At 45.5% G+C, this 21,516-nt stretch overlaps 1 protein-coding gene across 4 annotated transcripts; it reads right to left on the bottom strand.

The window, feature by feature from the left end:
• Window positions 1-2,845: 2,845 nt before the first annotated feature.
• On the bottom strand, window positions 2,846-21,516 carry LOC118365299 (integrator complex subunit 1-like). Of its 4 annotated transcripts, none has more exons than XM_035747399.2 (48): window positions 21,438-21,516; window positions 20,928-21,009; window positions 20,544-20,825; window positions 20,234-20,430; window positions 20,007-20,144; window positions 19,743-19,908; window positions 19,367-19,472; window positions 19,072-19,258; window positions 18,715-18,860; window positions 18,272-18,413; window positions 16,871-17,047; window positions 16,601-16,709; window positions 16,412-16,532; window positions 16,195-16,272; window positions 15,862-16,043; window positions 15,641-15,737; window positions 15,449-15,540; window positions 15,282-15,342; window positions 14,993-15,190; window positions 14,694-14,823; window positions 14,430-14,609; window positions 14,111-14,260; window positions 13,836-14,015; window positions 13,602-13,706; window positions 13,211-13,378; window positions 12,912-13,023; window positions 12,647-12,805; window positions 12,373-12,519; window positions 12,088-12,186; window positions 11,533-11,654; window positions 10,994-11,251; window positions 9,294-9,453; window positions 8,945-9,076; window positions 8,208-8,388; window positions 7,803-7,932; window positions 7,608-7,723; window positions 7,396-7,483; window positions 6,985-7,256; window positions 5,713-5,842; window positions 5,466-5,599; window positions 5,077-5,269; window positions 4,655-4,782; window positions 4,401-4,507; window positions 4,091-4,204; window positions 3,922-3,992; window positions 3,702-3,793; window positions 3,368-3,477; window positions 2,846-3,199 (listed from the first exon to the last, which is right to left on the bottom strand). In XM_035747399.2, exons 2-48 carry the CDS (start codon window positions 20,983-20,985, stop codon window positions 3,084-3,086), a joined length of 6,621 nt encoding a protein of 2,206 aa, XP_035603292.2. In that variant the 5' UTR covers window positions 20,986-21,009; window positions 21,438-21,516; the 3' UTR covers window positions 2,846-3,083. The 4 variants fall into 4 exon arrangements, with proteins under 4 accessions (XP_035603292.2, XP_035603296.2, XP_035603293.2 ...); XM_035747403.2 differs by having other exon boundaries at window positions 7,803-7,929; XM_035747400.2 differs by lacking the exon at window positions 21,438-21,516 and adding an exon at window positions 21,274-21,431.

The following is a 21,516-nucleotide window of genomic DNA, read 5'->3' as shown; positions in this document are numbered from 1 at the left end:
AAATAAAGAGCAGCTATTTAGGTTAGTGCAGTGTTAGGCAATACATGTACCATACATAACAAAAAGCCTTCAATGTTCTTTTTAAAGGACATTTGAAACTGGCTCAACTATCAGATTTAACTGTGGATGTGTTAGTACAGGACCTTAGATGACAGAGATCGGGAACAACGCACAATATCATTAATACTCATCCACTAGAGTGACACTTCAAAACATCCGACTAAAGTTCTGCCAAATGACTTGTGAAGATGGAGGATGTTCATTGGTGTCATGGGACTGTGCGTATGGCTGGTGTCATTTGCAGTCTGTAATAGCAGCAATGAACACTGATAATATCAATTTTTAATGGGCGCATAAGTGAAGCTTCAGGGTTGTCACGTAACTGTCTCTGCTGCTAACACATTTTCAGATTGCCAGGCAGAGTCTAACTAAACTCCACATTTTTATTTCCGATTCATTGCAAATTGTAAAAAAAAAGCCATATAAAATCGCAGCAAGGTTCTCATCATCGGTTGCACTTACTCTTTTCGACCAACTTGAACTTTAAATCAAAGCATGGCAGTACAATTGAATTCCGTCTGTTATTGAATGATTGTGATGGATGTGTTTGTCACATCCAGGGAAGACAAAGGGACATGGGTTTTAGAGCAGAGGAAGCCCCTATCTGCTCGATGCCTCACTCTCTCTGGTTGCTAAGAGTATCCTGCAGAGAGCAGGCTGATTGGTTTAGTCCTGGATCACTGGCTATTGGATGAAGCTGAGAGCCCAACCTGCTTTTCATGGCAAAACGTTCAAGAGAAAGCGGCCACGATCCAAGAGCAATCACACTTTAGGCTTCAAAGTAGCAGGGGAAAAGAGAGGCGAGAGCCGGTCCACATTTCTTCCACTTCGGCCAAGTGCAACTCATGCGTGGAGGAAGACGAGATGATCTAAGGAGAGGAAGACAGGTGTGCTGGGCAGGTAGAGGCACATCGGGGCCCCTCCTAGGGTTGAGTGAGAGACAAGGACTCACCCCCACCTTCCTGCACTGTCCACTTTCACATGAACTAGCAAATCAACTAATTACACTTTAAAACAACTCTTGAAACTCATCCTTATGAGTTTGCAATCTGTGACTTTTCATAAAGCCAGGATAGGACTGTTACAAAATACCTCATGTGCAGCAGTAAAATTGATTGATATAAGGTAGTTCATGAAGCTTAACTTGGAGCATGGCACATTGAGCCGGTTTTAGTACAGACCACAGCACCAGGTGCTTCTGAGGGCATCAAACACTAGTCTGATGTGATGATGAATCAAGGCAGAGGTTATTAGCATGTCAGTGGCCCATCAGGCTAGTTAATGACAGCCCTCTCTTTCCATCTCCTCCTCCTCACTGGCTGTCACTCATCTCTGTTCCGCCTCACTGACACCAAGCCAATGGGATGCTGGCGCCTCACCAAGAGCCCAGGCAGCTATGGCATCTGTTGCTAGCTGATGGACAACCACAAACACTTTCCAGACTCAGTGTGTACTATAGAACACCTTACAGGTGCATTAACTTAAAAAAACAAACCGTGGGAGGAGAGCACAGACAAGTAGAATAATTGCAGTACATAGAAAAATATTGCTTTATAACTAACAACATTGGAAAAGTATAGAGATAAAAACACACTCAAAACAAATGCGAGGTAACATGTTTTCAAATACAAGCCGAATAATACAAGATTTAAAAAAACAAAATACAAATTGTAGCACAATTGTTTGCACTACAAGCAATAAGAAACATATTTGGACAAATTCGCCAACCCATCCAAGAGTCTTTTTCATTTCAATTTGTATCCAATTAATTATGCACAGCAGCAAGTATAACGGTGAAAACAATAATGGTGGCAGGATCACTTGAACATTTGAAGACATTTCCATCACTGGACATGTGTGGACCTCATTGAAGGAAGCTGCTTTCATCAGCACCATGTGCGCAGTATGTAGAGTGACTGTCAGTCCCAACAGAAAACAGCGTCCCCTGACCCACCAGTGTGGGCATGTTCCACCATCACATAGGATTCTCCCATCACTTAACCAACTGCTTCCTCCCCATGTCCCACCATGCAATCCAACACCAGCAGAGTACATTTCAGTGCTGGCCAAAACAGCCTGCCCACATGCAGCCTTCAAAACTGCACTTTAGTCTGTGTGTTTGAACAATTACTGCCTTGGTTAATTTCCCATAAATGGGTGAGGAAGGAACACTTAGCTGGGTTACCTGCATGCCTGCACGTTGTCTCGTCTACCCCTTTGACTCCATCGAGAGGGTTTCTGATGAAGTCAGTGACACTGGGCAAAACAACTCACACGTTCATGGCAAATTGGTTTCCATCGCATGCCTTTAATTTCTCTTCTACACCCCAGTGAAAAGAGTGCATAACTACGACAGCCATTTCAAACAGGATCTGGCTCAGAGAATGCATGGGATGAAATATGAAGGCACCAGGGTCTTGCTCCATTATTAACTGTTGCTCCGGTTCTCTTGTTTGAGCTGGTGAAACATTGATGCCCAAAAGCAATAATTAGATCTGCTGAAATTCCAAAGATTATGCTCCACAATTTAAGCTGGTAACCGACTTCTCTTTTAAAATGTTTAAACATGCAGCACAGATACCATTATAGTATGAACTCTGAGGTTAGAAGCAACAGAAAATAAGTCATATGACACCCTGGTTTTATGTGATATAATAGGAATAATATTTGAGAGAAAAATCCTAAATATCAAAAGTTTTCCTTTTTTTATTAAATTTCTGACATTGGTTGATAGCCAGTATTCATTATTTCAAAAATAATAGAAACACTACCACTTCAAAACAAGCATGAGTGACATTTTTATTTCCTTTTTTACAATAATCATTATCACCATCTTTTGAATACTTCGATATTACCGTCGAATCAAAGAATCAGTTTGTATCAATCCATAAATCCTGATGAAATGACCAAATGGATAAAAAGAACAGAGCAATTGTGTATGACACGAGTCTAAATGTACAGTACAAAAACTTTACGGTGACACTGCCTCCCGTCAGAGGAGAAGGACTTGTATCTCCGGGTCCTCATGTTGTTGCCTCCATGTGCAGGACCTTCATGGACTCAGAGATCATAGAGCTGGTGTCAATCTGCCCATAGATCCCCACCAAGAAGGCCTTGTGGAGTAAGATGTCTGCATGCTCTGAGGAGAAAAGCACAATGAAAAACAAAAACATATTTTTACTTTGAGCATGAATCCTTACACATCTTGAAAACACAGAACAGTTTACTTTCCAACTTGCGAGTTTAGAGCCATAATAAAGACCAAGCACAGACGCTGTGTAGTGCTGAGAAGATGGGACAATCATACCTTGACAGAGCAGCACGTATTCTGGCAGGTTCCTAAGCGCCGTCTGCACCACGTCAAAGTTCCCGCTGCCCATACAGTACATGAAGGTGGGCAGGAACTCTGCTGCAGTACTGCAGTTCCGAAAAAAAAACACACACATTTTACTTAGGACAGATAACATTATTTGACATGAAAGACAACACCTTACGAGTACCACTACAGCAACATTTGCAGCCAAACATTCCTAAACAACGCATCAATAAATGAATATCCAGCCAGACAACTGGAGCGCTCTCTCTAGATTCCTATAAAAATAAGCAGAGAAATCCTAGAGGTGTCAGCATTCTGATCTTACCACGGGTTGTTCTGAATGCAGCGCAGGGCCAGGCTGAAGGCCATGTTACGGCACAACTCCTCAGTAGAACTCACCAGTCTCCGCAGGTCATTCTGAGGGCAGGGAAGGCAATGAAAACCTGTTTACTTATCCTGTACAGAGTGGTGCAAAGCAGAGTGTGTGTGTGTTGGGGGATTGTTTGTTCATAATAAAAAGGTCTGTTATTTGAAGGCAAACTTACAGTGAAGTACTGGATGATCTCAGGATTCCTCTTGGACTTGTCCTCCACCTCGGTCAGAACTTCCAGCACGTCTGAAACACAAGAGGGGAGCAAAATGTTGGTCAAGTTCAGCAAAATCCCTGAAGTTACGTGTTAAACTGACCCCGAGAGTGTATTATACACTAATGACCTTCGATGGCTTCTCCCCTGGAGATCTTCTTCAGGTACTTGGTCATGTCAGCTGCAGTCAGTGGAACGGAGGCCGCGATACTGACCATGGGCAGGGAACCAGAGGACGACTCATCTGATTGGAGGAAACCCAGAGACATGTCAGAAACACCGCATTTAGCGAGATGGTTGATTCGTATGCATCTGTACGCAGTCAAAATGTGTAATTAATACATTCAATATGTTTTCATTTGCCAAATTGTTGATGAGCTCTGATTCACTCATGTATTTTCATTCAAGGCAAAACGTTTTTCACGAGTGGATAAGCTTACCATCTCTGTCCTCTGCAGAGCTGTCAGAGGAGCCAGTCTTCACAGGCAGGGTGAGGCCGGCCAGCAGGGACTTAAGCAGCAGGTCAGGGTGCTCTGACGAGAGCCCCCTAGTGGGACAAACAGAGAAAAACAAGTCACTCCTTCGCTGCTCCACACAATGTGAAATAACAACTAACATTAATGCAATTGTGTTGCCAATCCTAATGTCTCAATAATCTTTAAAAAAATAAATGTTTATCAGCTCAATGACTTACTGTAGGATATCAGAATGCTTCTGTAGATAGGGAATGGCTGATGCTGCATCGTGGGTAATGTACTTCTGAATGAACTGCACATATTTACTGAAGACGGCCAACGGATGCATACGAGGTCTCCTGAGGTTCTGCAGGGAATATGGACCACAACATTATTAACTCCATGATCAATAAGATATTTATTTTAATGCACAAAGCATTTGACCTTGTGCAAATACTACTGTTCTGTGAAAACACATTAGATCTAGTCAAGATATCCAGCCAACCACAGCTGTAGCAGTGGCAACAATCTATTCTTTCCCCACCTATGAGAAGTCAAATACCTCTGAAACGCTAAAAAGAAAAACACAAGCAAATGTCAGCAAACCAACGGTAAAACCCTGAGGCTGATCTGTGAGTGCGCTGCGCGTTCATTCCCTCACCTGCAAGATCTTCATGAAGGAGAGAAGGCAGTCCTGCAGCGCCCTCTGGTGTTCACCGTGGAAAACTAACGGCTGAAGCAGCTCCAGGATGGCCAGCACGTTGCTGAAGAATGTCAGGTGGTTCTGGCTCCGGAACTCCTGGAAGTTGAGGTGGATGCGTCCGTGGAGAAGCGCTCCGATCATCGGCAAGTGTCTGGAAAGTTAAGAAAAGTAAGCTGTGATCATTCTCCAGATGTTCCACCTTACTACAGCTAAGGTGAGAACAAAAACATTCACGGGGTGATTTTAAAATCACGTCAGTGAACGTCACAATGGAGCTACAATCTACCATAAGAGGTGCATTGAATTCATATGTCCAACACTAAGTTTGTAATGAACATGGTGTTCACCTGAGGAGGAGGACCGGGTGGGACACAGCCAGCTTCCTGCAGGCCAGGTTAGCGTCTGACATCCGGTTCTCAGCCGACTTTGTGTCTCCCGTATCGCCTAGCAACGTGACCAGACGGTGAACCAGGACGTCGTGCTGAGAGGGAGGGAATCACACATCAGTCCTTAAGGCTTCCATGACGGCTTCTGTGCCAGCCAACGGCTTTGAGAAACAGTTAAGCGACTGAGCCAGCTGAAGGTCTAGTCTACCTTGCATGTGGTGCCGTCGGCAGCCCCCTCGCTGCTCAGGGTGGCGTCAGGTAAGGTCACGTGCTGGATGACCTCTGGGAAGTGCAGGTAGAGCTGGAGCAGGAGGTTCTGGCACCGCTTACTCATCACACTAAGGAACACACAATGGAGTCAGCTAGCAAACATCAGACAACAGTTTCCACACAGCACAGTCCCAATGGTCTCCTACTACAATGCGCTCGTCTGATGTAGGCCTAGTTAGTTGGCTCATACATGTCCGACCGTCTACGAATCAACAGGATTTGTGTTCACTGGTCATCACTGGTGGTGTTTTCCATAAACAGCAACAACCTTGACCAAGAGTCAGATTCCACTGTCTCTTCAACAACCATCGTGCAATTGGAATAAACACCAGCTAATCTAGCGATGAGCCTTAAAAGAAGAGGCTTTGAAGAGAATGCCTATCACACAGGGAAATGTTTATCCCACACAAGGCCAAACACAGTCTGTTTTGTAAGACGAGTTTTAAGCAAACCATGTTATCAGTCGCAACTATTTGTACAAGACAGCTTAGCTGCTCTTAAAAATATTGTAATTGGATAGATAATTTTGCTGCTTGACCTTGGCCAGAGTTTCCCCATTACAATTGGTTTAGTAACCAGAGGCAGACTCATGAAAGAAGGTTTGGCTTCCACAAAGAGAAGTTGCACCCTGATCTCTGACAGGCAGCTAAGTCGGGGCAGGAATCCACAACACAGGCAGCACGTTTAGAGCTGCAGCCCTAATCCTCTTGGCTTTATTATAATACACTGAGCTTTTAAAGAGATCACAGAACACACGACTTGTGGTCGTTTTAATTTCACACCAATAGACCTAATTATCGCCTTCCCCCTGGTCCACACAGCGTTGTGTCTGACAGAATATTCAGTTTGTGAATTTCAACTGTTCCGTCTGGGGGTAATCTAGTGATATGGCCCCAAGTTTATCAGCTCGGTTTAAAAGAGGCCAAAGACCAAATTCAATACTGGGGCTAATTAGGGAAGGTGAAAAATATGTCTAACTAAATGAACTGTGGGCACTTTATTGAACCTTATGAGACCAAAATATTATGGAGTGTCATGTCTGCTGTTGTTGAAGGAACAGATGGGGTATTGAGAGAGAGAGAGAGAGAGAGAGAGAGAGTCTGTCTAAAGTAGATCACATAGCAACAGATCACCCTGTAAATAGTATTAAACTCCCATTGGACAAGCCTGACTAAGTATGTCAGTCCGAGAGCCAACACCCCACCCATACCTGTCTCCCCATTTCTTTGTGCAGTTGATGAGGTATTCCGAGACTTTCTTCACTCTCTCCAGGTCGCCATGGCAACAGCTGTGGAGCAGGGGCAGCCGTGACTGGATGAGGGAGCAGGAGGTTTGGTCCAGGGTGCTCTTGGCCTTGTCGGGGGTGTTGGCAGGGGGAGAGGAGTCGCCGCAGCTGTTGAGCTCAGACTCTGACATGATGAGGTCCACCAGACTGATAAGCTCCTCCGGGTTCAAACGCAGGACAAATGTATCTGTTTGTTTCTGGAGAGAGAGGGAGAGAGCACAAGAGAGAGGTGTTGGAAGCAGTCAGGCTGAGGGGGAACAATGTTCACTGCTTTGTGTCATGTGACTGGATTAATTAAAGTCATTATTTGAGGGCTAGACTGGAGTACTGTGCTACCTGTGGGGTCTTCTGGTCCCGGCCCTGCCAGATACGAGGGATGTGACTGCAGGCCCACAGGAAGTCCAGAGCAGAAGATGGGTCCAGTCTGGAGAACAGCATACACAACACCATTACAGAATATTACAATACAACTTTCACTATTTGGGAAACGCTGTCAGTGTGACTACTACTGCTGAAGGTAATGATTTGGGATTGATATATTGTCTGACCGCTGGTCTTGCTGCTTGCTGAGAAGAGCACTGATGCACTGATGAAGAGTTGTCCAGTTGGACTGATGGGTCAGCAATGCCAGAAGGTATGGTCTGTAGGAGGGAGTTCCTTTACCCTGGAATAAACCACATGAAGTAAGGTGGTTAAGTACACACACACACACACACACACACACGCACACACGCTGAGATTACCTTGTTGAGAGCAAAGAGCAACTTCCGCTGAAGGTCTGGGCACACAGATGTGACCTCGGGGTCAAGAACTCCCAGCCAATCGACAAGCAGCCCTGAGCTGGACCCGGTCTTTGTCACCTCAGAGCTGCTGCTGAAAGGGAAGTGAATAAATTGACAGGCTCAAGGTCGGGGCTACATGAATGATGAATCTATACAATCCTTCAGTCAAACAAAGTGCTGATTATTAAACATACAATAGTAATATTTCTAAGACATTACAAAGCACATAAAGCCATAAACAGACAAAACAAAATGTTTTCTATGAGATCAATGCCACAGTTAACCAGATTTGTATGTTGTTGTTTGAGTAAGGGCAAAAACACACGCCTTGAAGGATTTTAGGCGTGATAGAATTTACATGCTTACTTGTTTGTATCCACCTCCATTTTCACGGCTCGCTCGTCAGTCTCCTGGAGAAGCAGCGCTATCACCATGGCAACAGGGCCTGCGGTGGTAGAGCCGGCCCCCGTCTCTGTTCCAATAGTCATTAGCAAGGCCAGCAGTTCCTCCAAATATGGAGACTTCCCCTCCACTAGCCCCTGTAACACTGGAAACAACACAGAGTACTGAGTGTTACGAGCTGGCATGTGATGTGACGGTTGTGCCATTCCCTCAGCTACGGCGGAACATTCAGAAGTTGAAAAAACAAAAGCAAAACTGGCCATGATGCTGAGCTCAGGAGAAATCTTGTGATTCAGAGGAAAAATAAAACATTGTAGGGGCAAGCCAAAAACCACACACCAAAACTATGAACTACCAACTACCATTATCGCATTTCTGCGTAACCTAGATCACCAGCTTGGCCGCAACCAGTTTAAAGTTTAAATAAAATCCTTCATCTGGGCTTGATGGAGACCTGAGCACATATTGGACATAAACAAACTGGAAGCCGCTGGTCTGGTTTGGTTTCAGAGAAGAGCTTATAAACTCAAAGGAACAGGTCAACAAAGGAAAAACAGAGACTCAAGAGGCGGCAATGAAACAAACAGATCTGGGGAAATTGCGTAACGTCAGCCACCACATCAAAACTGAGGCAGAAAGAGTGAGGATAGTTGACGTTCTAGCCTGAGAGAGAGTGTGAACGACGCATTAAAGTACCATACCTTTGCCTATCAGTTCCGGCTCTGCGTTACATCTCTCCCCTGCCTTCAGTGTGGCGATTATGGCCATAACGGCCATCTCGGAGTCCCTCCGATAAGCCAGGGCCTCAGCCAGGTGGAGGAAGCCTGTACGAACTGCAGAGGATAGGCATAGTCAGTTATCGTCACACCGTTAACATTGGATTACTTCACTATCTGTTACTAGGCCCAAACATGTGTGTCTGCATCATAAATAAATAAATAAATAAATATAAAAATAAATAAATAAATAAATAAATAAATAAATATATATATATATATGCAATGGGGTATCATTTAATACGTAGCTAAGGACATGATAAGGAGCACGCACCATCAGCAAGCCGGTGCTTCTGGGAATACTGTCCAGCAAAGGACTTGAGCAGGGCCCGCAGGGGCCCCGCCTCCACGGCCGGGTTCTCCAACCATGTCATCATCTCCATGACAGCCTTGAAGAAGAGAGAGGAGAAGGCCACGTCCTGCGACACCAGCCGCTGAGTAGAAGAGACGGAGGAGAGAAGGAGAAAAACACATGTTAAAAATACAACACAATACATTCACATCGGTTTGGTGTAATGACAGACATGCATGTACTCTGTCGTAGTGGTGACTGATGAAACACAGACATACAGTGGGGCACAAAGTATTTAGTCAGCCACCAATTGTGCAAGTTCTCCCACTTAAAAAGAGGAGAGGCCTGTAATTTTCATCATAGGTACACTTCAACTATGACAGACAAAAAAAATGAGAAGAAAACAAATCCAGAAAACCACATTGTAGGATTTTTTATGAATTTATTTGCAAATTATGGTGGAAAATAAGTATTTGGTCACCTACAAACAAGCCAGATTTCTGGCTCTCACAGACCTGTAACTTATTCTTTAAGAGGCTCCTCTGTCCTCCACTCGTTACCTATATTAATGGCAACTGTTTGAACTTGTTATCAGTATAAAAGACACCTGTCCACAACCTCAAACAGTCACACTCCAAACTCCACTATGGCCCAGACCAAAGAGCTGTCAAAGGAGACCAGAAACAAAATTGTAGTCCTGCACCAGGCTGGGAAGACTGAATCTGCAATAGGTAAACAGCTTGGTTTGAAGAAATCAACTGTGGGAGCAATTATTAGGAAATGGAAGACATATAAGACCACTGATAATCTCCCTCGATCTGGGGCTCCACGCAAGATCTCACCCCGTGGGGTCAAAATGATCACAAGAACGGTGAGCAAAAATCCCAGAACCACACAGGGACCTAGTGAATGACCTGCAGAGAGCTGGGACCAAAAGTAACGTGTCCCCAAAGCCTACCATCAGCAAGGGCATTGAAGATGAATGTCGTGGCTGGGTCCTTCAGCATGACAAATGATCCCAAACACACTTTGGGGCTGCCCGGGACCAGGACGACTGATCCGTGTAAAGGAAAGAATGAATGGGGCTGAGATTGAGTGAAAACCTCCTTCCATCAGCAAGGGCATTGAAGATGAAACGTGGCTGGGTCTTTCAGCATGACAATGATCCTGGAGTGGCCTCAAGTCCAGTCTCCAGATCTCAACCCCATAGAAAATATTTGGAGGGAGTTGAAAGTCCGTGTTGCCCAGCAACAGCCCCAAAACATCACTGTTCTAGAGGAGATCTGCATGGAGGAATGGGCCAAAATACCAGCAACAGTGAAAACCTTGAAGATTTACAGAAAACGTTTGACCTCTGTCATTGCCAACAAAGGGTATAACAAAGTATTGAGATAAACTTTTGTTATTGACCAAATACTTATTTTCCACCATAATTTGCAAATAAATTCATTAAAAATCCTACAATGTGATTTTCTGAAAAAAAACCATCTCATTTTGTCTGTCATAGTTGAAGTGTACCTATGATGAAAATTACAGGCCTCTCATCTTTTTAAGTGGGAGAACTTGCACAATTGGTGGCTGACTAAATACTTTTTTGCCCCACTGTATATAGGCTACAGAGAGAGACAGAGATGCAGCACTGTTGCACTGTTTAGAAGGACAGCTGAGTAAATCAATCATACCTGGTAGAGGTGTAGCTGGCGCAGCATGGGGCAGGACAGGGCGTGGCTGCGGTTCATGGCCATGACGAGGGCCACGGCGTGGGCAGAGCTGAGCAGGGCAGCCAGGGCCTGTAGGAGACGCACTGCCACCCCACCCTGCTGGGGGTGCCCCCCCTGTCTGGCACGCACCAGCTCTTGTGCCAGAGCCTGCTGCATGGCCAGGGAGAGGGGCCGGGGAGGGGGGCTGGGCCTGCGGAGGTCCACCTTCAGAGGGAACATCTGTGGAGACAAAGCCAAAAGTATTAGACCCTCAGTCAGCACTCTGAAAACAGGTGGTAGATCTGACTACAGTACCAACCAAACAACTCTGTCAGCTAGGATAATCAATCACTTCACTGTAGGCTACTTGTGGAGGTATGATTAAAAAAGCCTCTGTGTCTGTTGTATCAGACAAACTACAAGAAAATAGTTGATGAAATCGGAGAGAAAAAATGATTTGCTCTATAAACTTCAAAAAGGTATTAATGTTCATCCATCTCCAGGCAGAGATACATTCCTACCTGAAGCAACATGCCAGTTAGGTCATCCTCAGGCCCAATCACTGGGATCTGATTGGCTCTCTTCTTCAAGGAGCCACTAGGAGTTTCCACTGTAACTTTGGCTCTGTTCACCTCAGTACTATCTGTAAGGTTAAACATCATAGTCGTCGGGTCATTGACAGATATGGACCCAAAACACCAAAACTGTGTTTTTACCAGGCTGTTCCAAAACTTTTATAAGAAATGTAACCCAGAGAGGCATAAACAAATGTAATCGCATAGTAGTAGTAAGAGACTGTATGGGGTGGCAGGTCGTCTTGCAGGTAGGGGACTTGGGCCAATAACCGAAAGGTTGCTGGATCGAATCCTGAGCTGACTAAGTACAAATCTATCGTTCTGCCCCTGAGCAAGGCAGTTAACCCACTGTTCCCCACGTGCTGAAGACGTGGATGTCGATTAAGGCAGCCCCCCCGCACCTCTCTGATTCAGAGGGGTTGGGTTAAATGTGGAAGACACATTTCAGTTGAATCCATTCAGTTGTACCACTGACTAGGTATCCCCCCTTCCCTGACTGACCTCTGCGAGGAGGGAGAGAGGAGCTGAGCAACCCGTGGAAAGTGTGCCCCCCTGTGGCGCCTCGCTCATGCTGCACCTCCACCAGATGAGCCATGTAGTCTGTAGCACAGGACATACAGAACCATCAGGAACAGACAATATACCGTCAACACTAAATAGTCAGACTTAGACATAAAATCTTCAGGAATAGATTATATGAGCACTCTAGCTACATAACTGAGGCAAACATTATCCACGTGGAATAGATATAGTGTAGTAGGATAGTTTGTGGTCAAGCTCCCTCACTCTTGTCCATGATGTTCTGTTCCAGTGTCTGTGAGTCGTGGGATACAGCCTGGTCCAGGTACTGCAGCAGTTTACTCATACTGGACACAGGGATGCCAAACGACTGGACAAACAGCAGCAGCTGCTGGGGCTCCAGATCCTGCAGCGCTGCAGAGGACAGACATTGTATCTAGAATTGTATATATTTTTTTATATATGGTGGTATTTTACTCTGTAAGGCCTACACCATGTACACTTCTACCTGCATGTATTTAAAATGTGTTTGGACTCGTACCTGCATCCACCAATCGTGCGACCTCTGACCGGATCATCCTCAGCTTCAACCAATCAGGTAGCAGCAGGGCCTCCTCGGAGGTGTCCACCAGGAAGGCGGTGGGGAGGGGTTTCTTGTCGGGGAACCAGATGTCCAGGAGGTTGAAGAAGTCACTCTCCTCTGAGAACCGAGACACATGAATCATACTATACACTGAAAACAGACACAGAGGTACAGTAGACAGGCCATGTTTGTAACAACAAGTGTGGTATTCAGCGATACATACCTTTGGGTGGCCCGAGCGTCAGGAGAATGACCATGGCATGGACCACCAGAATGTGCATGGTGGCCGTCTCCCCTGTGGTCCAACGCAGAAACACCTGGTCCTGAGATTCTGACTATAGAGTTCAAAGGTCAAAGGAATGTAATTTCAATACAACTGTATTGACAGCAAGCACCTCTAGTTGAAATGATCACTACAGGTCTACCAATATGAAACCATCAGCCTGAAACCATCTTCCATTTAGATGTAGAAAACGTAAGGTTACCCTCCCCACCCCCTCCCAGTAATGATCCAATCCTCACCCAGCTGTAGAGGTCCTCTCCCTCTTTGGTCTTCCTCATCCTCCTGATGTAGCTGGAGAAGATGGAGATGAGGGCTGAGAGCACGGCGTCTGACTCGGGCCGGCAGGAGTACTTGGAGAACAGGCTGTTCATGATGGTGGAGCGCTCGACAATCAGACGGGCCACATCCTAGAGGATCCCAAATCAAACCCACCTCAGTATCTAACTGTGAAGGCAATACAGGGTCGTGTTCAGTGGGGAAGACAACGTTTTGAAACTACCCGAACTTGTTCAATAAGAACACAGACTTTAGTTGTCCGTGCAAAACGTTTTGCTACGGGGTGCTCGACTGAACACACAGCCCAGGTAAATAATAGGAGGTATGACTGATGGAAAGAGGTGTCAGGGCTACCAGAGCGAGGTCATTGTGAGATGCCTGCTCCTCCACTGGTGCATGCTGGGACAGGTAGATGAGGTAGGCGCTGATGGTCTGTGGGTCTGTCTCCATGTGGATGGCCTGGGGAAGAACAGAAACACAACACACATTCTTACCACATCCCTTCAGCGGAAAAAAAAACTCTCATCTACAACCTGACAATGAGGCTAAATACGGTTCACATTGGGACGAACGATCTAGACCACTGACCTGCTGCAGAGCGGTGGAGGTCATGCCCCGGACGCTGTCGAACAGGGGAAGCTTAGGGAGGTCCTGCAGGAGCCACTGGTACCCTGGCAGGAGCTCAGCATCTCTGGAGTCCTCCTCCATGGGCTGGTCCCTCTCCTCTCCATCCTTCAGACCCCCCTCAGTCAGCACCAGCGACAGACCCTGAACAACAGCAGAAGAGCCAAAGTAGATGAATACATCTCCTCAGTAAATCAAGGAAACACTCATTAGTGTGTGTCCTGTCTCTTATAATGCACCTTCATAGCCAGGACTCTTGACGCCACTTGAGAAGAGCTGAGGCGGCGCAGGAAGTAGTCCAACACCTCACACGTGGTCTGTTCGTCAGCTTTAGGACCCAACAGCAGATCCTGCAGCCGTCCAAGGAGCTGCCTCTGCTTTTGTTGCCTCTGGAGTAGCGAGAGAGACAACAGAAAATGTGGCATTTGTTGGTTTGTGTGGATGAAATAAAATGTGACAAGCGTATCCTTTGAGATGCTGGAGTCAGTGATTTCTCTGTCCACAAGAGCCATTCAAAACAAACAAAAATATGATAGCTGTTGAGAAACGGCAGCATACTTGTCTTTTCTTGGCTCTCTGCTCTTTGCTCTCTCCTTCCTCGTCATCCTCGATGGGCAAGTTGTCATCTGCAGCATCGTGAAGCAGGAATTCACACAGGCACTGCACGGGCAGCACATCCAAGGACCCCTCACTGGACTGCACCAGGTCAGCCAGCCAGGGCATTGACTGAGAGGAGGCCTGGGGAAAACATAGAACACAGTTGTAGAGTTCCTTCCAGAGAGAATACTTTCTACTGGCGAGAGAGGATGTGCTCTTGTTTACCTGTCTCTGGATGATGTTGAGCAGGAAGTCAGGGTTGCGAGAGCGACAGAGGAGGTGACCCAGGCGAAGGGAGTGGTTAAGGCTCTTCACCTGCTCCTGGACTGCGGGTGGGGGTTTGCGAGGGGGGCCCCTAGGAAAAAAGAAACAAATTAACAAAATGTGACCATTAAGCCATGGCCTAAAAAAGCACATTCAATGGAGATTCTCCATTTAGTATGCTAGTATGCATTTAGACTTAATCTGCGTCTAGGAACAGCACCTAAAATAATTCTACAAGGTGCATGAAGCAGGAGTCTTACTGTGGGTCCAGACTGGTGAGCTGGGACAGCAGTAGGCTGTTGCTCTCTGTGATGGTCTGCTTGGTGGAGGCAGCCGCCAGGTGGCTCTCGAAGGCCAGGATCTCCTGCTTCTCTTTCTGGGACACCTGCAGCTCCCTGTTGATCATCTCGGTCTTGGTCTCCTCATCGGCCACCGTACATGGAGGGTAGGAGTAGTTACTGCCAAGCAAGAAAAAGGGGGAGGAGAAAGATAAGTTAGTCTGGTATGTGCTGGGTTTAAACTAATAAACATTGCATACCTGTGACTTACTTTGTCATAACCATCTCCATGAGCATTTTCAGTGTGGGATAGCCATCCCAGGCAGCCAAGCCTGGAGAGAAATAAATGGTTGATTGTAACAAAAAGGTAAAAACCTGTGGGTAAGTTTCTAATATATACTCTGATGATTTGTAGAGAAACATGATCGAGACTCGTACCTATTTGCTGTGGATTGAAAGCGGCCACCACAAGTAGCAGGAGCCACGCTTTCCAGTAGAGTGTGGCTATCGCCAGGTTCGGAGGAGTATAGCTTGAAAAATATCAAACGTGTCATTTACAGAAAACGACATGAACATAGACTTAAAGCTAGCTGGCGAGTTGATTAATTACACTAAGAGAGAGCAGCGTACCCCGCAGGCAGCTGAATGTTCTCTGGGTGGTGGTAGGTGCACAGGTTCAGCACTGCGTCAATCAGTTGGATCCGCTCCACTCTCAAAACATCCAGATCTACAAAAGCAAAACCAGGAAACAAGCGAAATATCCCTCTTTATGTGAAGCCAAATAAACAAAGTTCGCTCAACGTCATCTGTTTTCATGAAAATGTTAGCTACTGTAAGTAAACTCCTCTTACCCATTGCTGTTGCAGATGTTGTACCATCGGACTGGACCCCGGCTGCCCTCTTCACCAGGTGGTCCGCCAGCTCCATGGCGTCGGCCGGGCCCAGAGGAAGGTCACGGGACAGTCCGATAACAAGGATGCGCATTAGAGTGTCCTCCAGCAGAGGCACTTCAGAGCACAGCCGCAGGAAGAAACTGGCGGAGGCAAAACATTTAAGTGATGCCAACGGAGCAGGGAGAGACAGCAGGGAGAGACAGCAGGGAGAGACAGCAGGGACAGACAGCAGGGACAGACAGCAGGGACAGACAGACATGAATAAAACAAATGTTGGGAAGAGATGCTCACTTTCTGTCGCTCTCAGGGGGCCAGTTATCCCACTTGTAGTAGGTCTCTGGTTGCTCCGTGAAAAGCACCTTGTGAAGACTGTGGAAAAGAAACAAGTAAATTATTCTACCCATGTAATGAAAATAATCTTAAGTAACTACTGTAGGATGTTTATTAGCTCCCCCTATGTTTATCTTTTTGAACAATCAAAGTGGCACGAAAACCCCCAAACACATACCAGTGTATATAGTCCTTGGATGGCACTTTGGCAATAGTGGGAACAACAGTGTGAAGCCACCACACAGCATCCCTCTGAATGGCAGCGATATTATTCTGAAAGGATCTCAGACCATCCAGATCTGAAACAGACAAAAGGGATGTTCAAAATGCCCACATCGCCGACAACCAGAGAACTACAAGAACGTACTCTTCTTCTCTCCTTTGTCCCACGCAACGCCAGCCTCCTTGACCTGAGCTGTGATGCCCAGCATCATGGAGCACGTGAGCAGGTCTGTCACCTGGATCACAAAGCGTTCCTGTGAAAACAGACAGAGAGCATGAGCTCAGATCCACAGAGAACACACAGAAGTTATTCATGAAGAGGCACAATAGGGCATATAACTAGGTAGGGGGTGAGTTATTTAATGGTACAGGAGACTGAGACAAGGTGGGAGTAATATAAAGATCACGAGCTCACTTTGAACTCCATGTCAACGTAGGTGGCCTCCTTCCTTTCCTGCATCAGACCCAGGCAGAAGGACTGGAAGTTGATCTCGTGCTTGGTCTGTTTGATGATCTCTCTCAGCAAGGCTCGAGAGGCACGCAGGTAATCATCCTTATTGGTCAGCAGGTCCTGGAACACCATGGCCAGGAACTAAGGAGAGGATCAGAAGGGAGAAAACAGCTTTAAGACAAGCAGTTTCCAAACAACATCTCCTCCTTGAGTTTCAGTTCTTAAAAATAAAGTAAAAGTGCGATCAATCCGAGAAAAATACAAATGTGTACTTCAATCCAAAGCCAATAAAGCTTATATCCTGGTCCATTTCTGAACCCGGGCTTGACATTAAATGTTTTAATTGTCCGAAAGATGAAGTCACTTGTCAACAACATCATTTCTTTCAGAAGCTTTCCTCAGCTGTAGTTTAAGTTCTTTTGTTTGCTCACCCCGTGGCCTAAAATAAATCTGTGTTTGAGAATAGCAAAGACTCCTGCTTTTAATATTATTCCCCATTTAAAAATCTGCAACTTCAGGACATCTAAATAGTTTATTAGAATAGTTTGGAAAACAGTCTTCAATCTTTAACTGGACTTCATTCATGCTTTATGATATTTCCAGTTAGTTTTCAACCTCACGTGCATGCATCATTTCTGTCTTGTAATTTCTTGCTCAACTGTAAGGTTTGTTTAAATTTCTCATTTGATCTTTATATCGTGCTATTGTTTCTATCCCTCTCATTATTTACCTTAGGCCTCCTCTGTTTTGGAGTTATTTAAAAGCAACTTAAACTTTGAGATCATGAAATAGCACGGCAGGAGAAATCCAGCATGCATTAAACTGAAAGTGGCTTAATGCGTTTGCCTTTGCAGCATTGCGTTGTAGAGGCAGTTAAGGTGTGTTCTGTGTGGTGCGTATGTTGGATTTATCGAACGTATGCAACAAACTGTATGTGTAGACGGAGTAACAGAAATGGTAGCAGAAGGTGAATGTTTAACCTTTGTTGCACACATATCCAGATGCTGCAGCGTACCATTTTGCACAATGAAGCTGTTGGTGTGATCGAGGCGTTAGCTCTATCTACAGTGTTCTCTTGCTTTGTGTAAATATCACATATTGATTGAAATAGGCTTTAGCAAATAGGAATATAGGCAATTTACTCAGAATGTCAATTGTTTGATATTGTGATGTTTTTACTTGTCCATTCGGACAACTAAAATCTATATTCTGGTTGTCCGACATTCATTTTTTATATATTTTTTATTATTTGCCACAGACGAGCCTTAATTTCGAGCACTGTGAGCAACATATATTTACTTTCCCCACAGTAACACATTTTTTTATTTTCCTCATCCGTCTTGTGAGCATGGAATACTCCCTCACCTTAGGGGCCTGCTCTGGGCTGTGCTGGAGCAGTGTGTGAAGGACTTGCATGTTGTTGGGGTTCCTGGCATTGGACAGCTCGTTGAAGATCACCAGCTTCACCATGGTTCCCAGGTTGTCTTTGTGTGCATTCAGTAGCTCCCTGGTTAACAAAGGCCAGACAGCACAGTTAAGTGTATGAATAAAGCGCTCTGCACCAAGGCTTTTGAAATATAAATGGTCCCCTATAGGATGTTCAAACTAACAACATTGAACACATCAAATATGTTGATATGCAACAACTTGTTAGGGTTGAGGTTTGGATTGAACCAGGATGAGGACATGAAGCTTGGGTTAGGGTTTGTGGTTGAGGCCCCTGGGTACTTGGCTGAACATCTATAAACCATGTGTAGGGGACTATCCAAACTAAACAATCACATGGCCATAAGAGAGGACCTGCAGACCTGACACAGAGCATGTAGTGATTGAGGATGACTTTAGGTTTCAGGCGGATCTTGATGAGGTTGGAGATCACCTCCATGTCGTCCGCTCCATGGGAGTTGCAGTTCATACAGAGAGACATGAGAAGGTCCTGAGCTGGACGGGTCAGCTGCAGAGACAAAAGGCTTCATTATACATAACAGAACACTAGTTCACTGTCAGATTTCATTTCATGCAAACAGATGCATTTACATGCTGGATTGGAGGCTGGAAGGAGATGGCTCTAATGTTCACTTTAGACCACGATTGCCAATGAAATTATGATTCCTGTTAAACTACTGATGGTGATGTGGGTAGCTGAGTGTTACTCCTCCTCTCACCTTTGGATTCTGCAGCCACATCTCCAGCCTTTGCACAGCCATAAGCCGCACCTCCTTGTAGCCACAGGTGGCAGTGAGCAGACGCAGCAGGTTACGGGACACATTGTCCATGGGCTGCCTGCGGTTCAACTGGTCCTTCAGGACATCTAGAACATAGTCCTCCACACTCTCAGACAGCTCCTCGTACCTACGATGAGATGAAGAGTGATCGGTCTAAGTAGAAGCAGACAGACAATACAGACAGGCAATCAATATGTTACTGCTACTGTATATGTAGTAGCCTTTGCCCAAATACCTTGGCATAACTTGTCCATCATCTTCAGGGCTAAGTTTCTCCTCAGCAATCAGCAATTCGGTCTGGCTGTCATCCTCATCTGGGGTGGAGGGGTGAGGACTGCTCCCTGGAAAGTTGACATTTTAGTCATTTAGCAGACGCTCATAGCCAGAGCGACTCAGAAGAGCAATTAAGGTTAAGTGCCTTGCTCAAGGGCACAGACAGACTTTTCACCTAGTTAGCTTGGGGATTCGAACCAGCAACCTTTTGGTTACTGTCCCAACGCTCTTAACCGCTAGGCTACCGCCAAATGACATAGTAATGATTAAGAGTCAAATCCAACATCCCTGTATTCACACCTGAACAAACCGGTAGGTACATACATACAGTACTATACCTGCACTGATATCTCCACCGGAGCGGCCAGTGTCAGTCTGCAACTGCAGCAGCATACTCTTTGGGGGCATTTTGGTACTGAAGGCAGTCTGGATATTGTCCACAAAATTCTTACAATGGGAACTGTCTACCCAAATTCGCTCCCCCAAAGAGTCCTCAATGTACACCTGAAAAGAACAAGAACATGTTAAAGAGCACACAACAGTGGTAACAATGCAGCTAGAATACAAACAGAACTCCAATAGGAATGATTAGTGGTTCTCACTTTGACAAAGATCTCTGGCCAGTTCTCATCCTCCTCATAGGCTGCCATCAGCAGGTTGCAGGCTAGCACAGACACCAGACTGTTGCCCTTTGCTTTGAAGTTGATGGAGGCATCCCGACGAAGGAGACTGCACAAGGCCTGTCCACGCACAGATAGAAAAAGTAATTAACCAATCTGTATAACAACTGTATGGAACTGATTGTAAAATGTTGGGTTTCAAATCTCACCTCAATAATGCCTTCAGTGGCAAAGAGATTGGGCTTAATCTTGGCCAGGAACATGAGGCTGAGGTATAGTGTTATGTCAGGTTTGGCCCGGTTCATCTTCAGCTGTTTGACAGCTCCACAGAGCACCCCTTCAATGCGATCATCATTTCCATCCTGCTCTGCATTCTCAATCTCATCCAGGAGCACTGCTGGGGGGACTGCAAGAGAACCATTGTGTTAGTAATATGCACAGTCACAGCACATCACAGACACAGGATTCACCACTACCTATTCCACTGAAAAACATATTTGAATTGATACTGTTTCCTACCTTCTATGGGCACCACTGAGGGCTCCTTGATCGAAGGCGATATAGCCCTTTTGTCCACTGCTGCCACATCAGCCAATCGTCCTAGGGCGCTGACCGGAGGGGTAGAGGAGATCTTGGGGCGCTTCACTAGGCCGGACAGGCCAGAGGAGGATGGAAGTGACGAGGTCTCTCGTTTACGGTCAGTGGGTAAGGTGGACGCTGGTTTAAGGAGAACTGCAGGTGCTTTGGACTCTCCGCCACTCTTTGACCCCAATGCTATGAAATTTCCTGGAGGAGGGTGACCTAATTGCAACATTTTGAAGAGAAAGACTTGTAATAGTATTGTATGTTTGACAAAAGTTAGATAAAGTGGGCACACATAATATAGTTAGATACTGTACATACCGGAGGGTTTCACAGCACTAGGCCTCCTAATCGTTGTAGGCTTGGGACGATTCATCATGTACACTCACTGCCAGATCATGTACTGTGTGGGTGCAGAGATTTCAACATGAGACACACAGATAGCTAGTTAGCATAGCTACCTGGAAACTGGTCGGTAAATAATTATCATCTCAACATCGAGGCTGCCTATTTGTAAAGCATTTTCACATCACGATGACGGATTTATCCTCGAAAAGTGCTTAAAACATTTTTCATTTGTCAAACTGACAGGACTAAGTAGTAGCTACTAGCTAACGTTAGCTATCTAATGTTATTGTGAAAGATTATAGAAAGCGGCTAACGTTACCTACGTTTACCGGTATGTGAGCTAGCTACAAGCAATTACATCGGGAAAACGCTAGTTTCGATGAACAACTAAGTGTTAGTTCGTTTCCAATATGCATGGAACTTATGACTGACTGTTGCAATTGCAAACTATTGAATATCAAAAAGAAATAGACTCGTTCTCACTTCCATATCGTTTTCCCGAACGGAAGTTCCCGCCTCTCGAACGGAAGTCCCGCCCAGGAAAGGGTGAGCATTGAAGAAC

The sequence above is a fragment of the Oncorhynchus keta genome, chromosome 5 (assembly GCF_023373465.1).
Source record: "Oncorhynchus keta strain PuntledgeMale-10-30-2019 chromosome 5, Oket_V2, whole genome shotgun sequence".
Classification (NCBI taxonomy): domain Eukaryota; kingdom Metazoa; phylum Chordata; class Actinopteri; order Salmoniformes; family Salmonidae; genus Oncorhynchus; species Oncorhynchus keta.
The sequence above is the reverse complement of the archived record's forward strand: the minus strand, read 5'-3'. Positions and strand labels throughout refer to the sequence as shown.

Excerpts from the sequence above, each read along its gene's own strand:
- LOC118365299 (XM_035747399.2), bottom strand. The coding sequence starts at position 20,985 with ATGATGAATCGTCCCAAGCCTACAACGATTAGGAGGCCTAGTGCTGTG. Across the intron at positions 7,484-7,607 it reads AGCAAGCAGCAAGACCAGCG|ACTGGACCCATCTTCTGCTC; the intron begins GTCAGACAATAT and ends GCTGTTCTCCAG. Across the intron at positions 4,508-4,654 it reads AAGCATTCTGATATCCTACA|GGGGCTCTCGTCAGAGCACC; the intron begins GTAAGTCATTGA and ends TTGTCCCACTAG.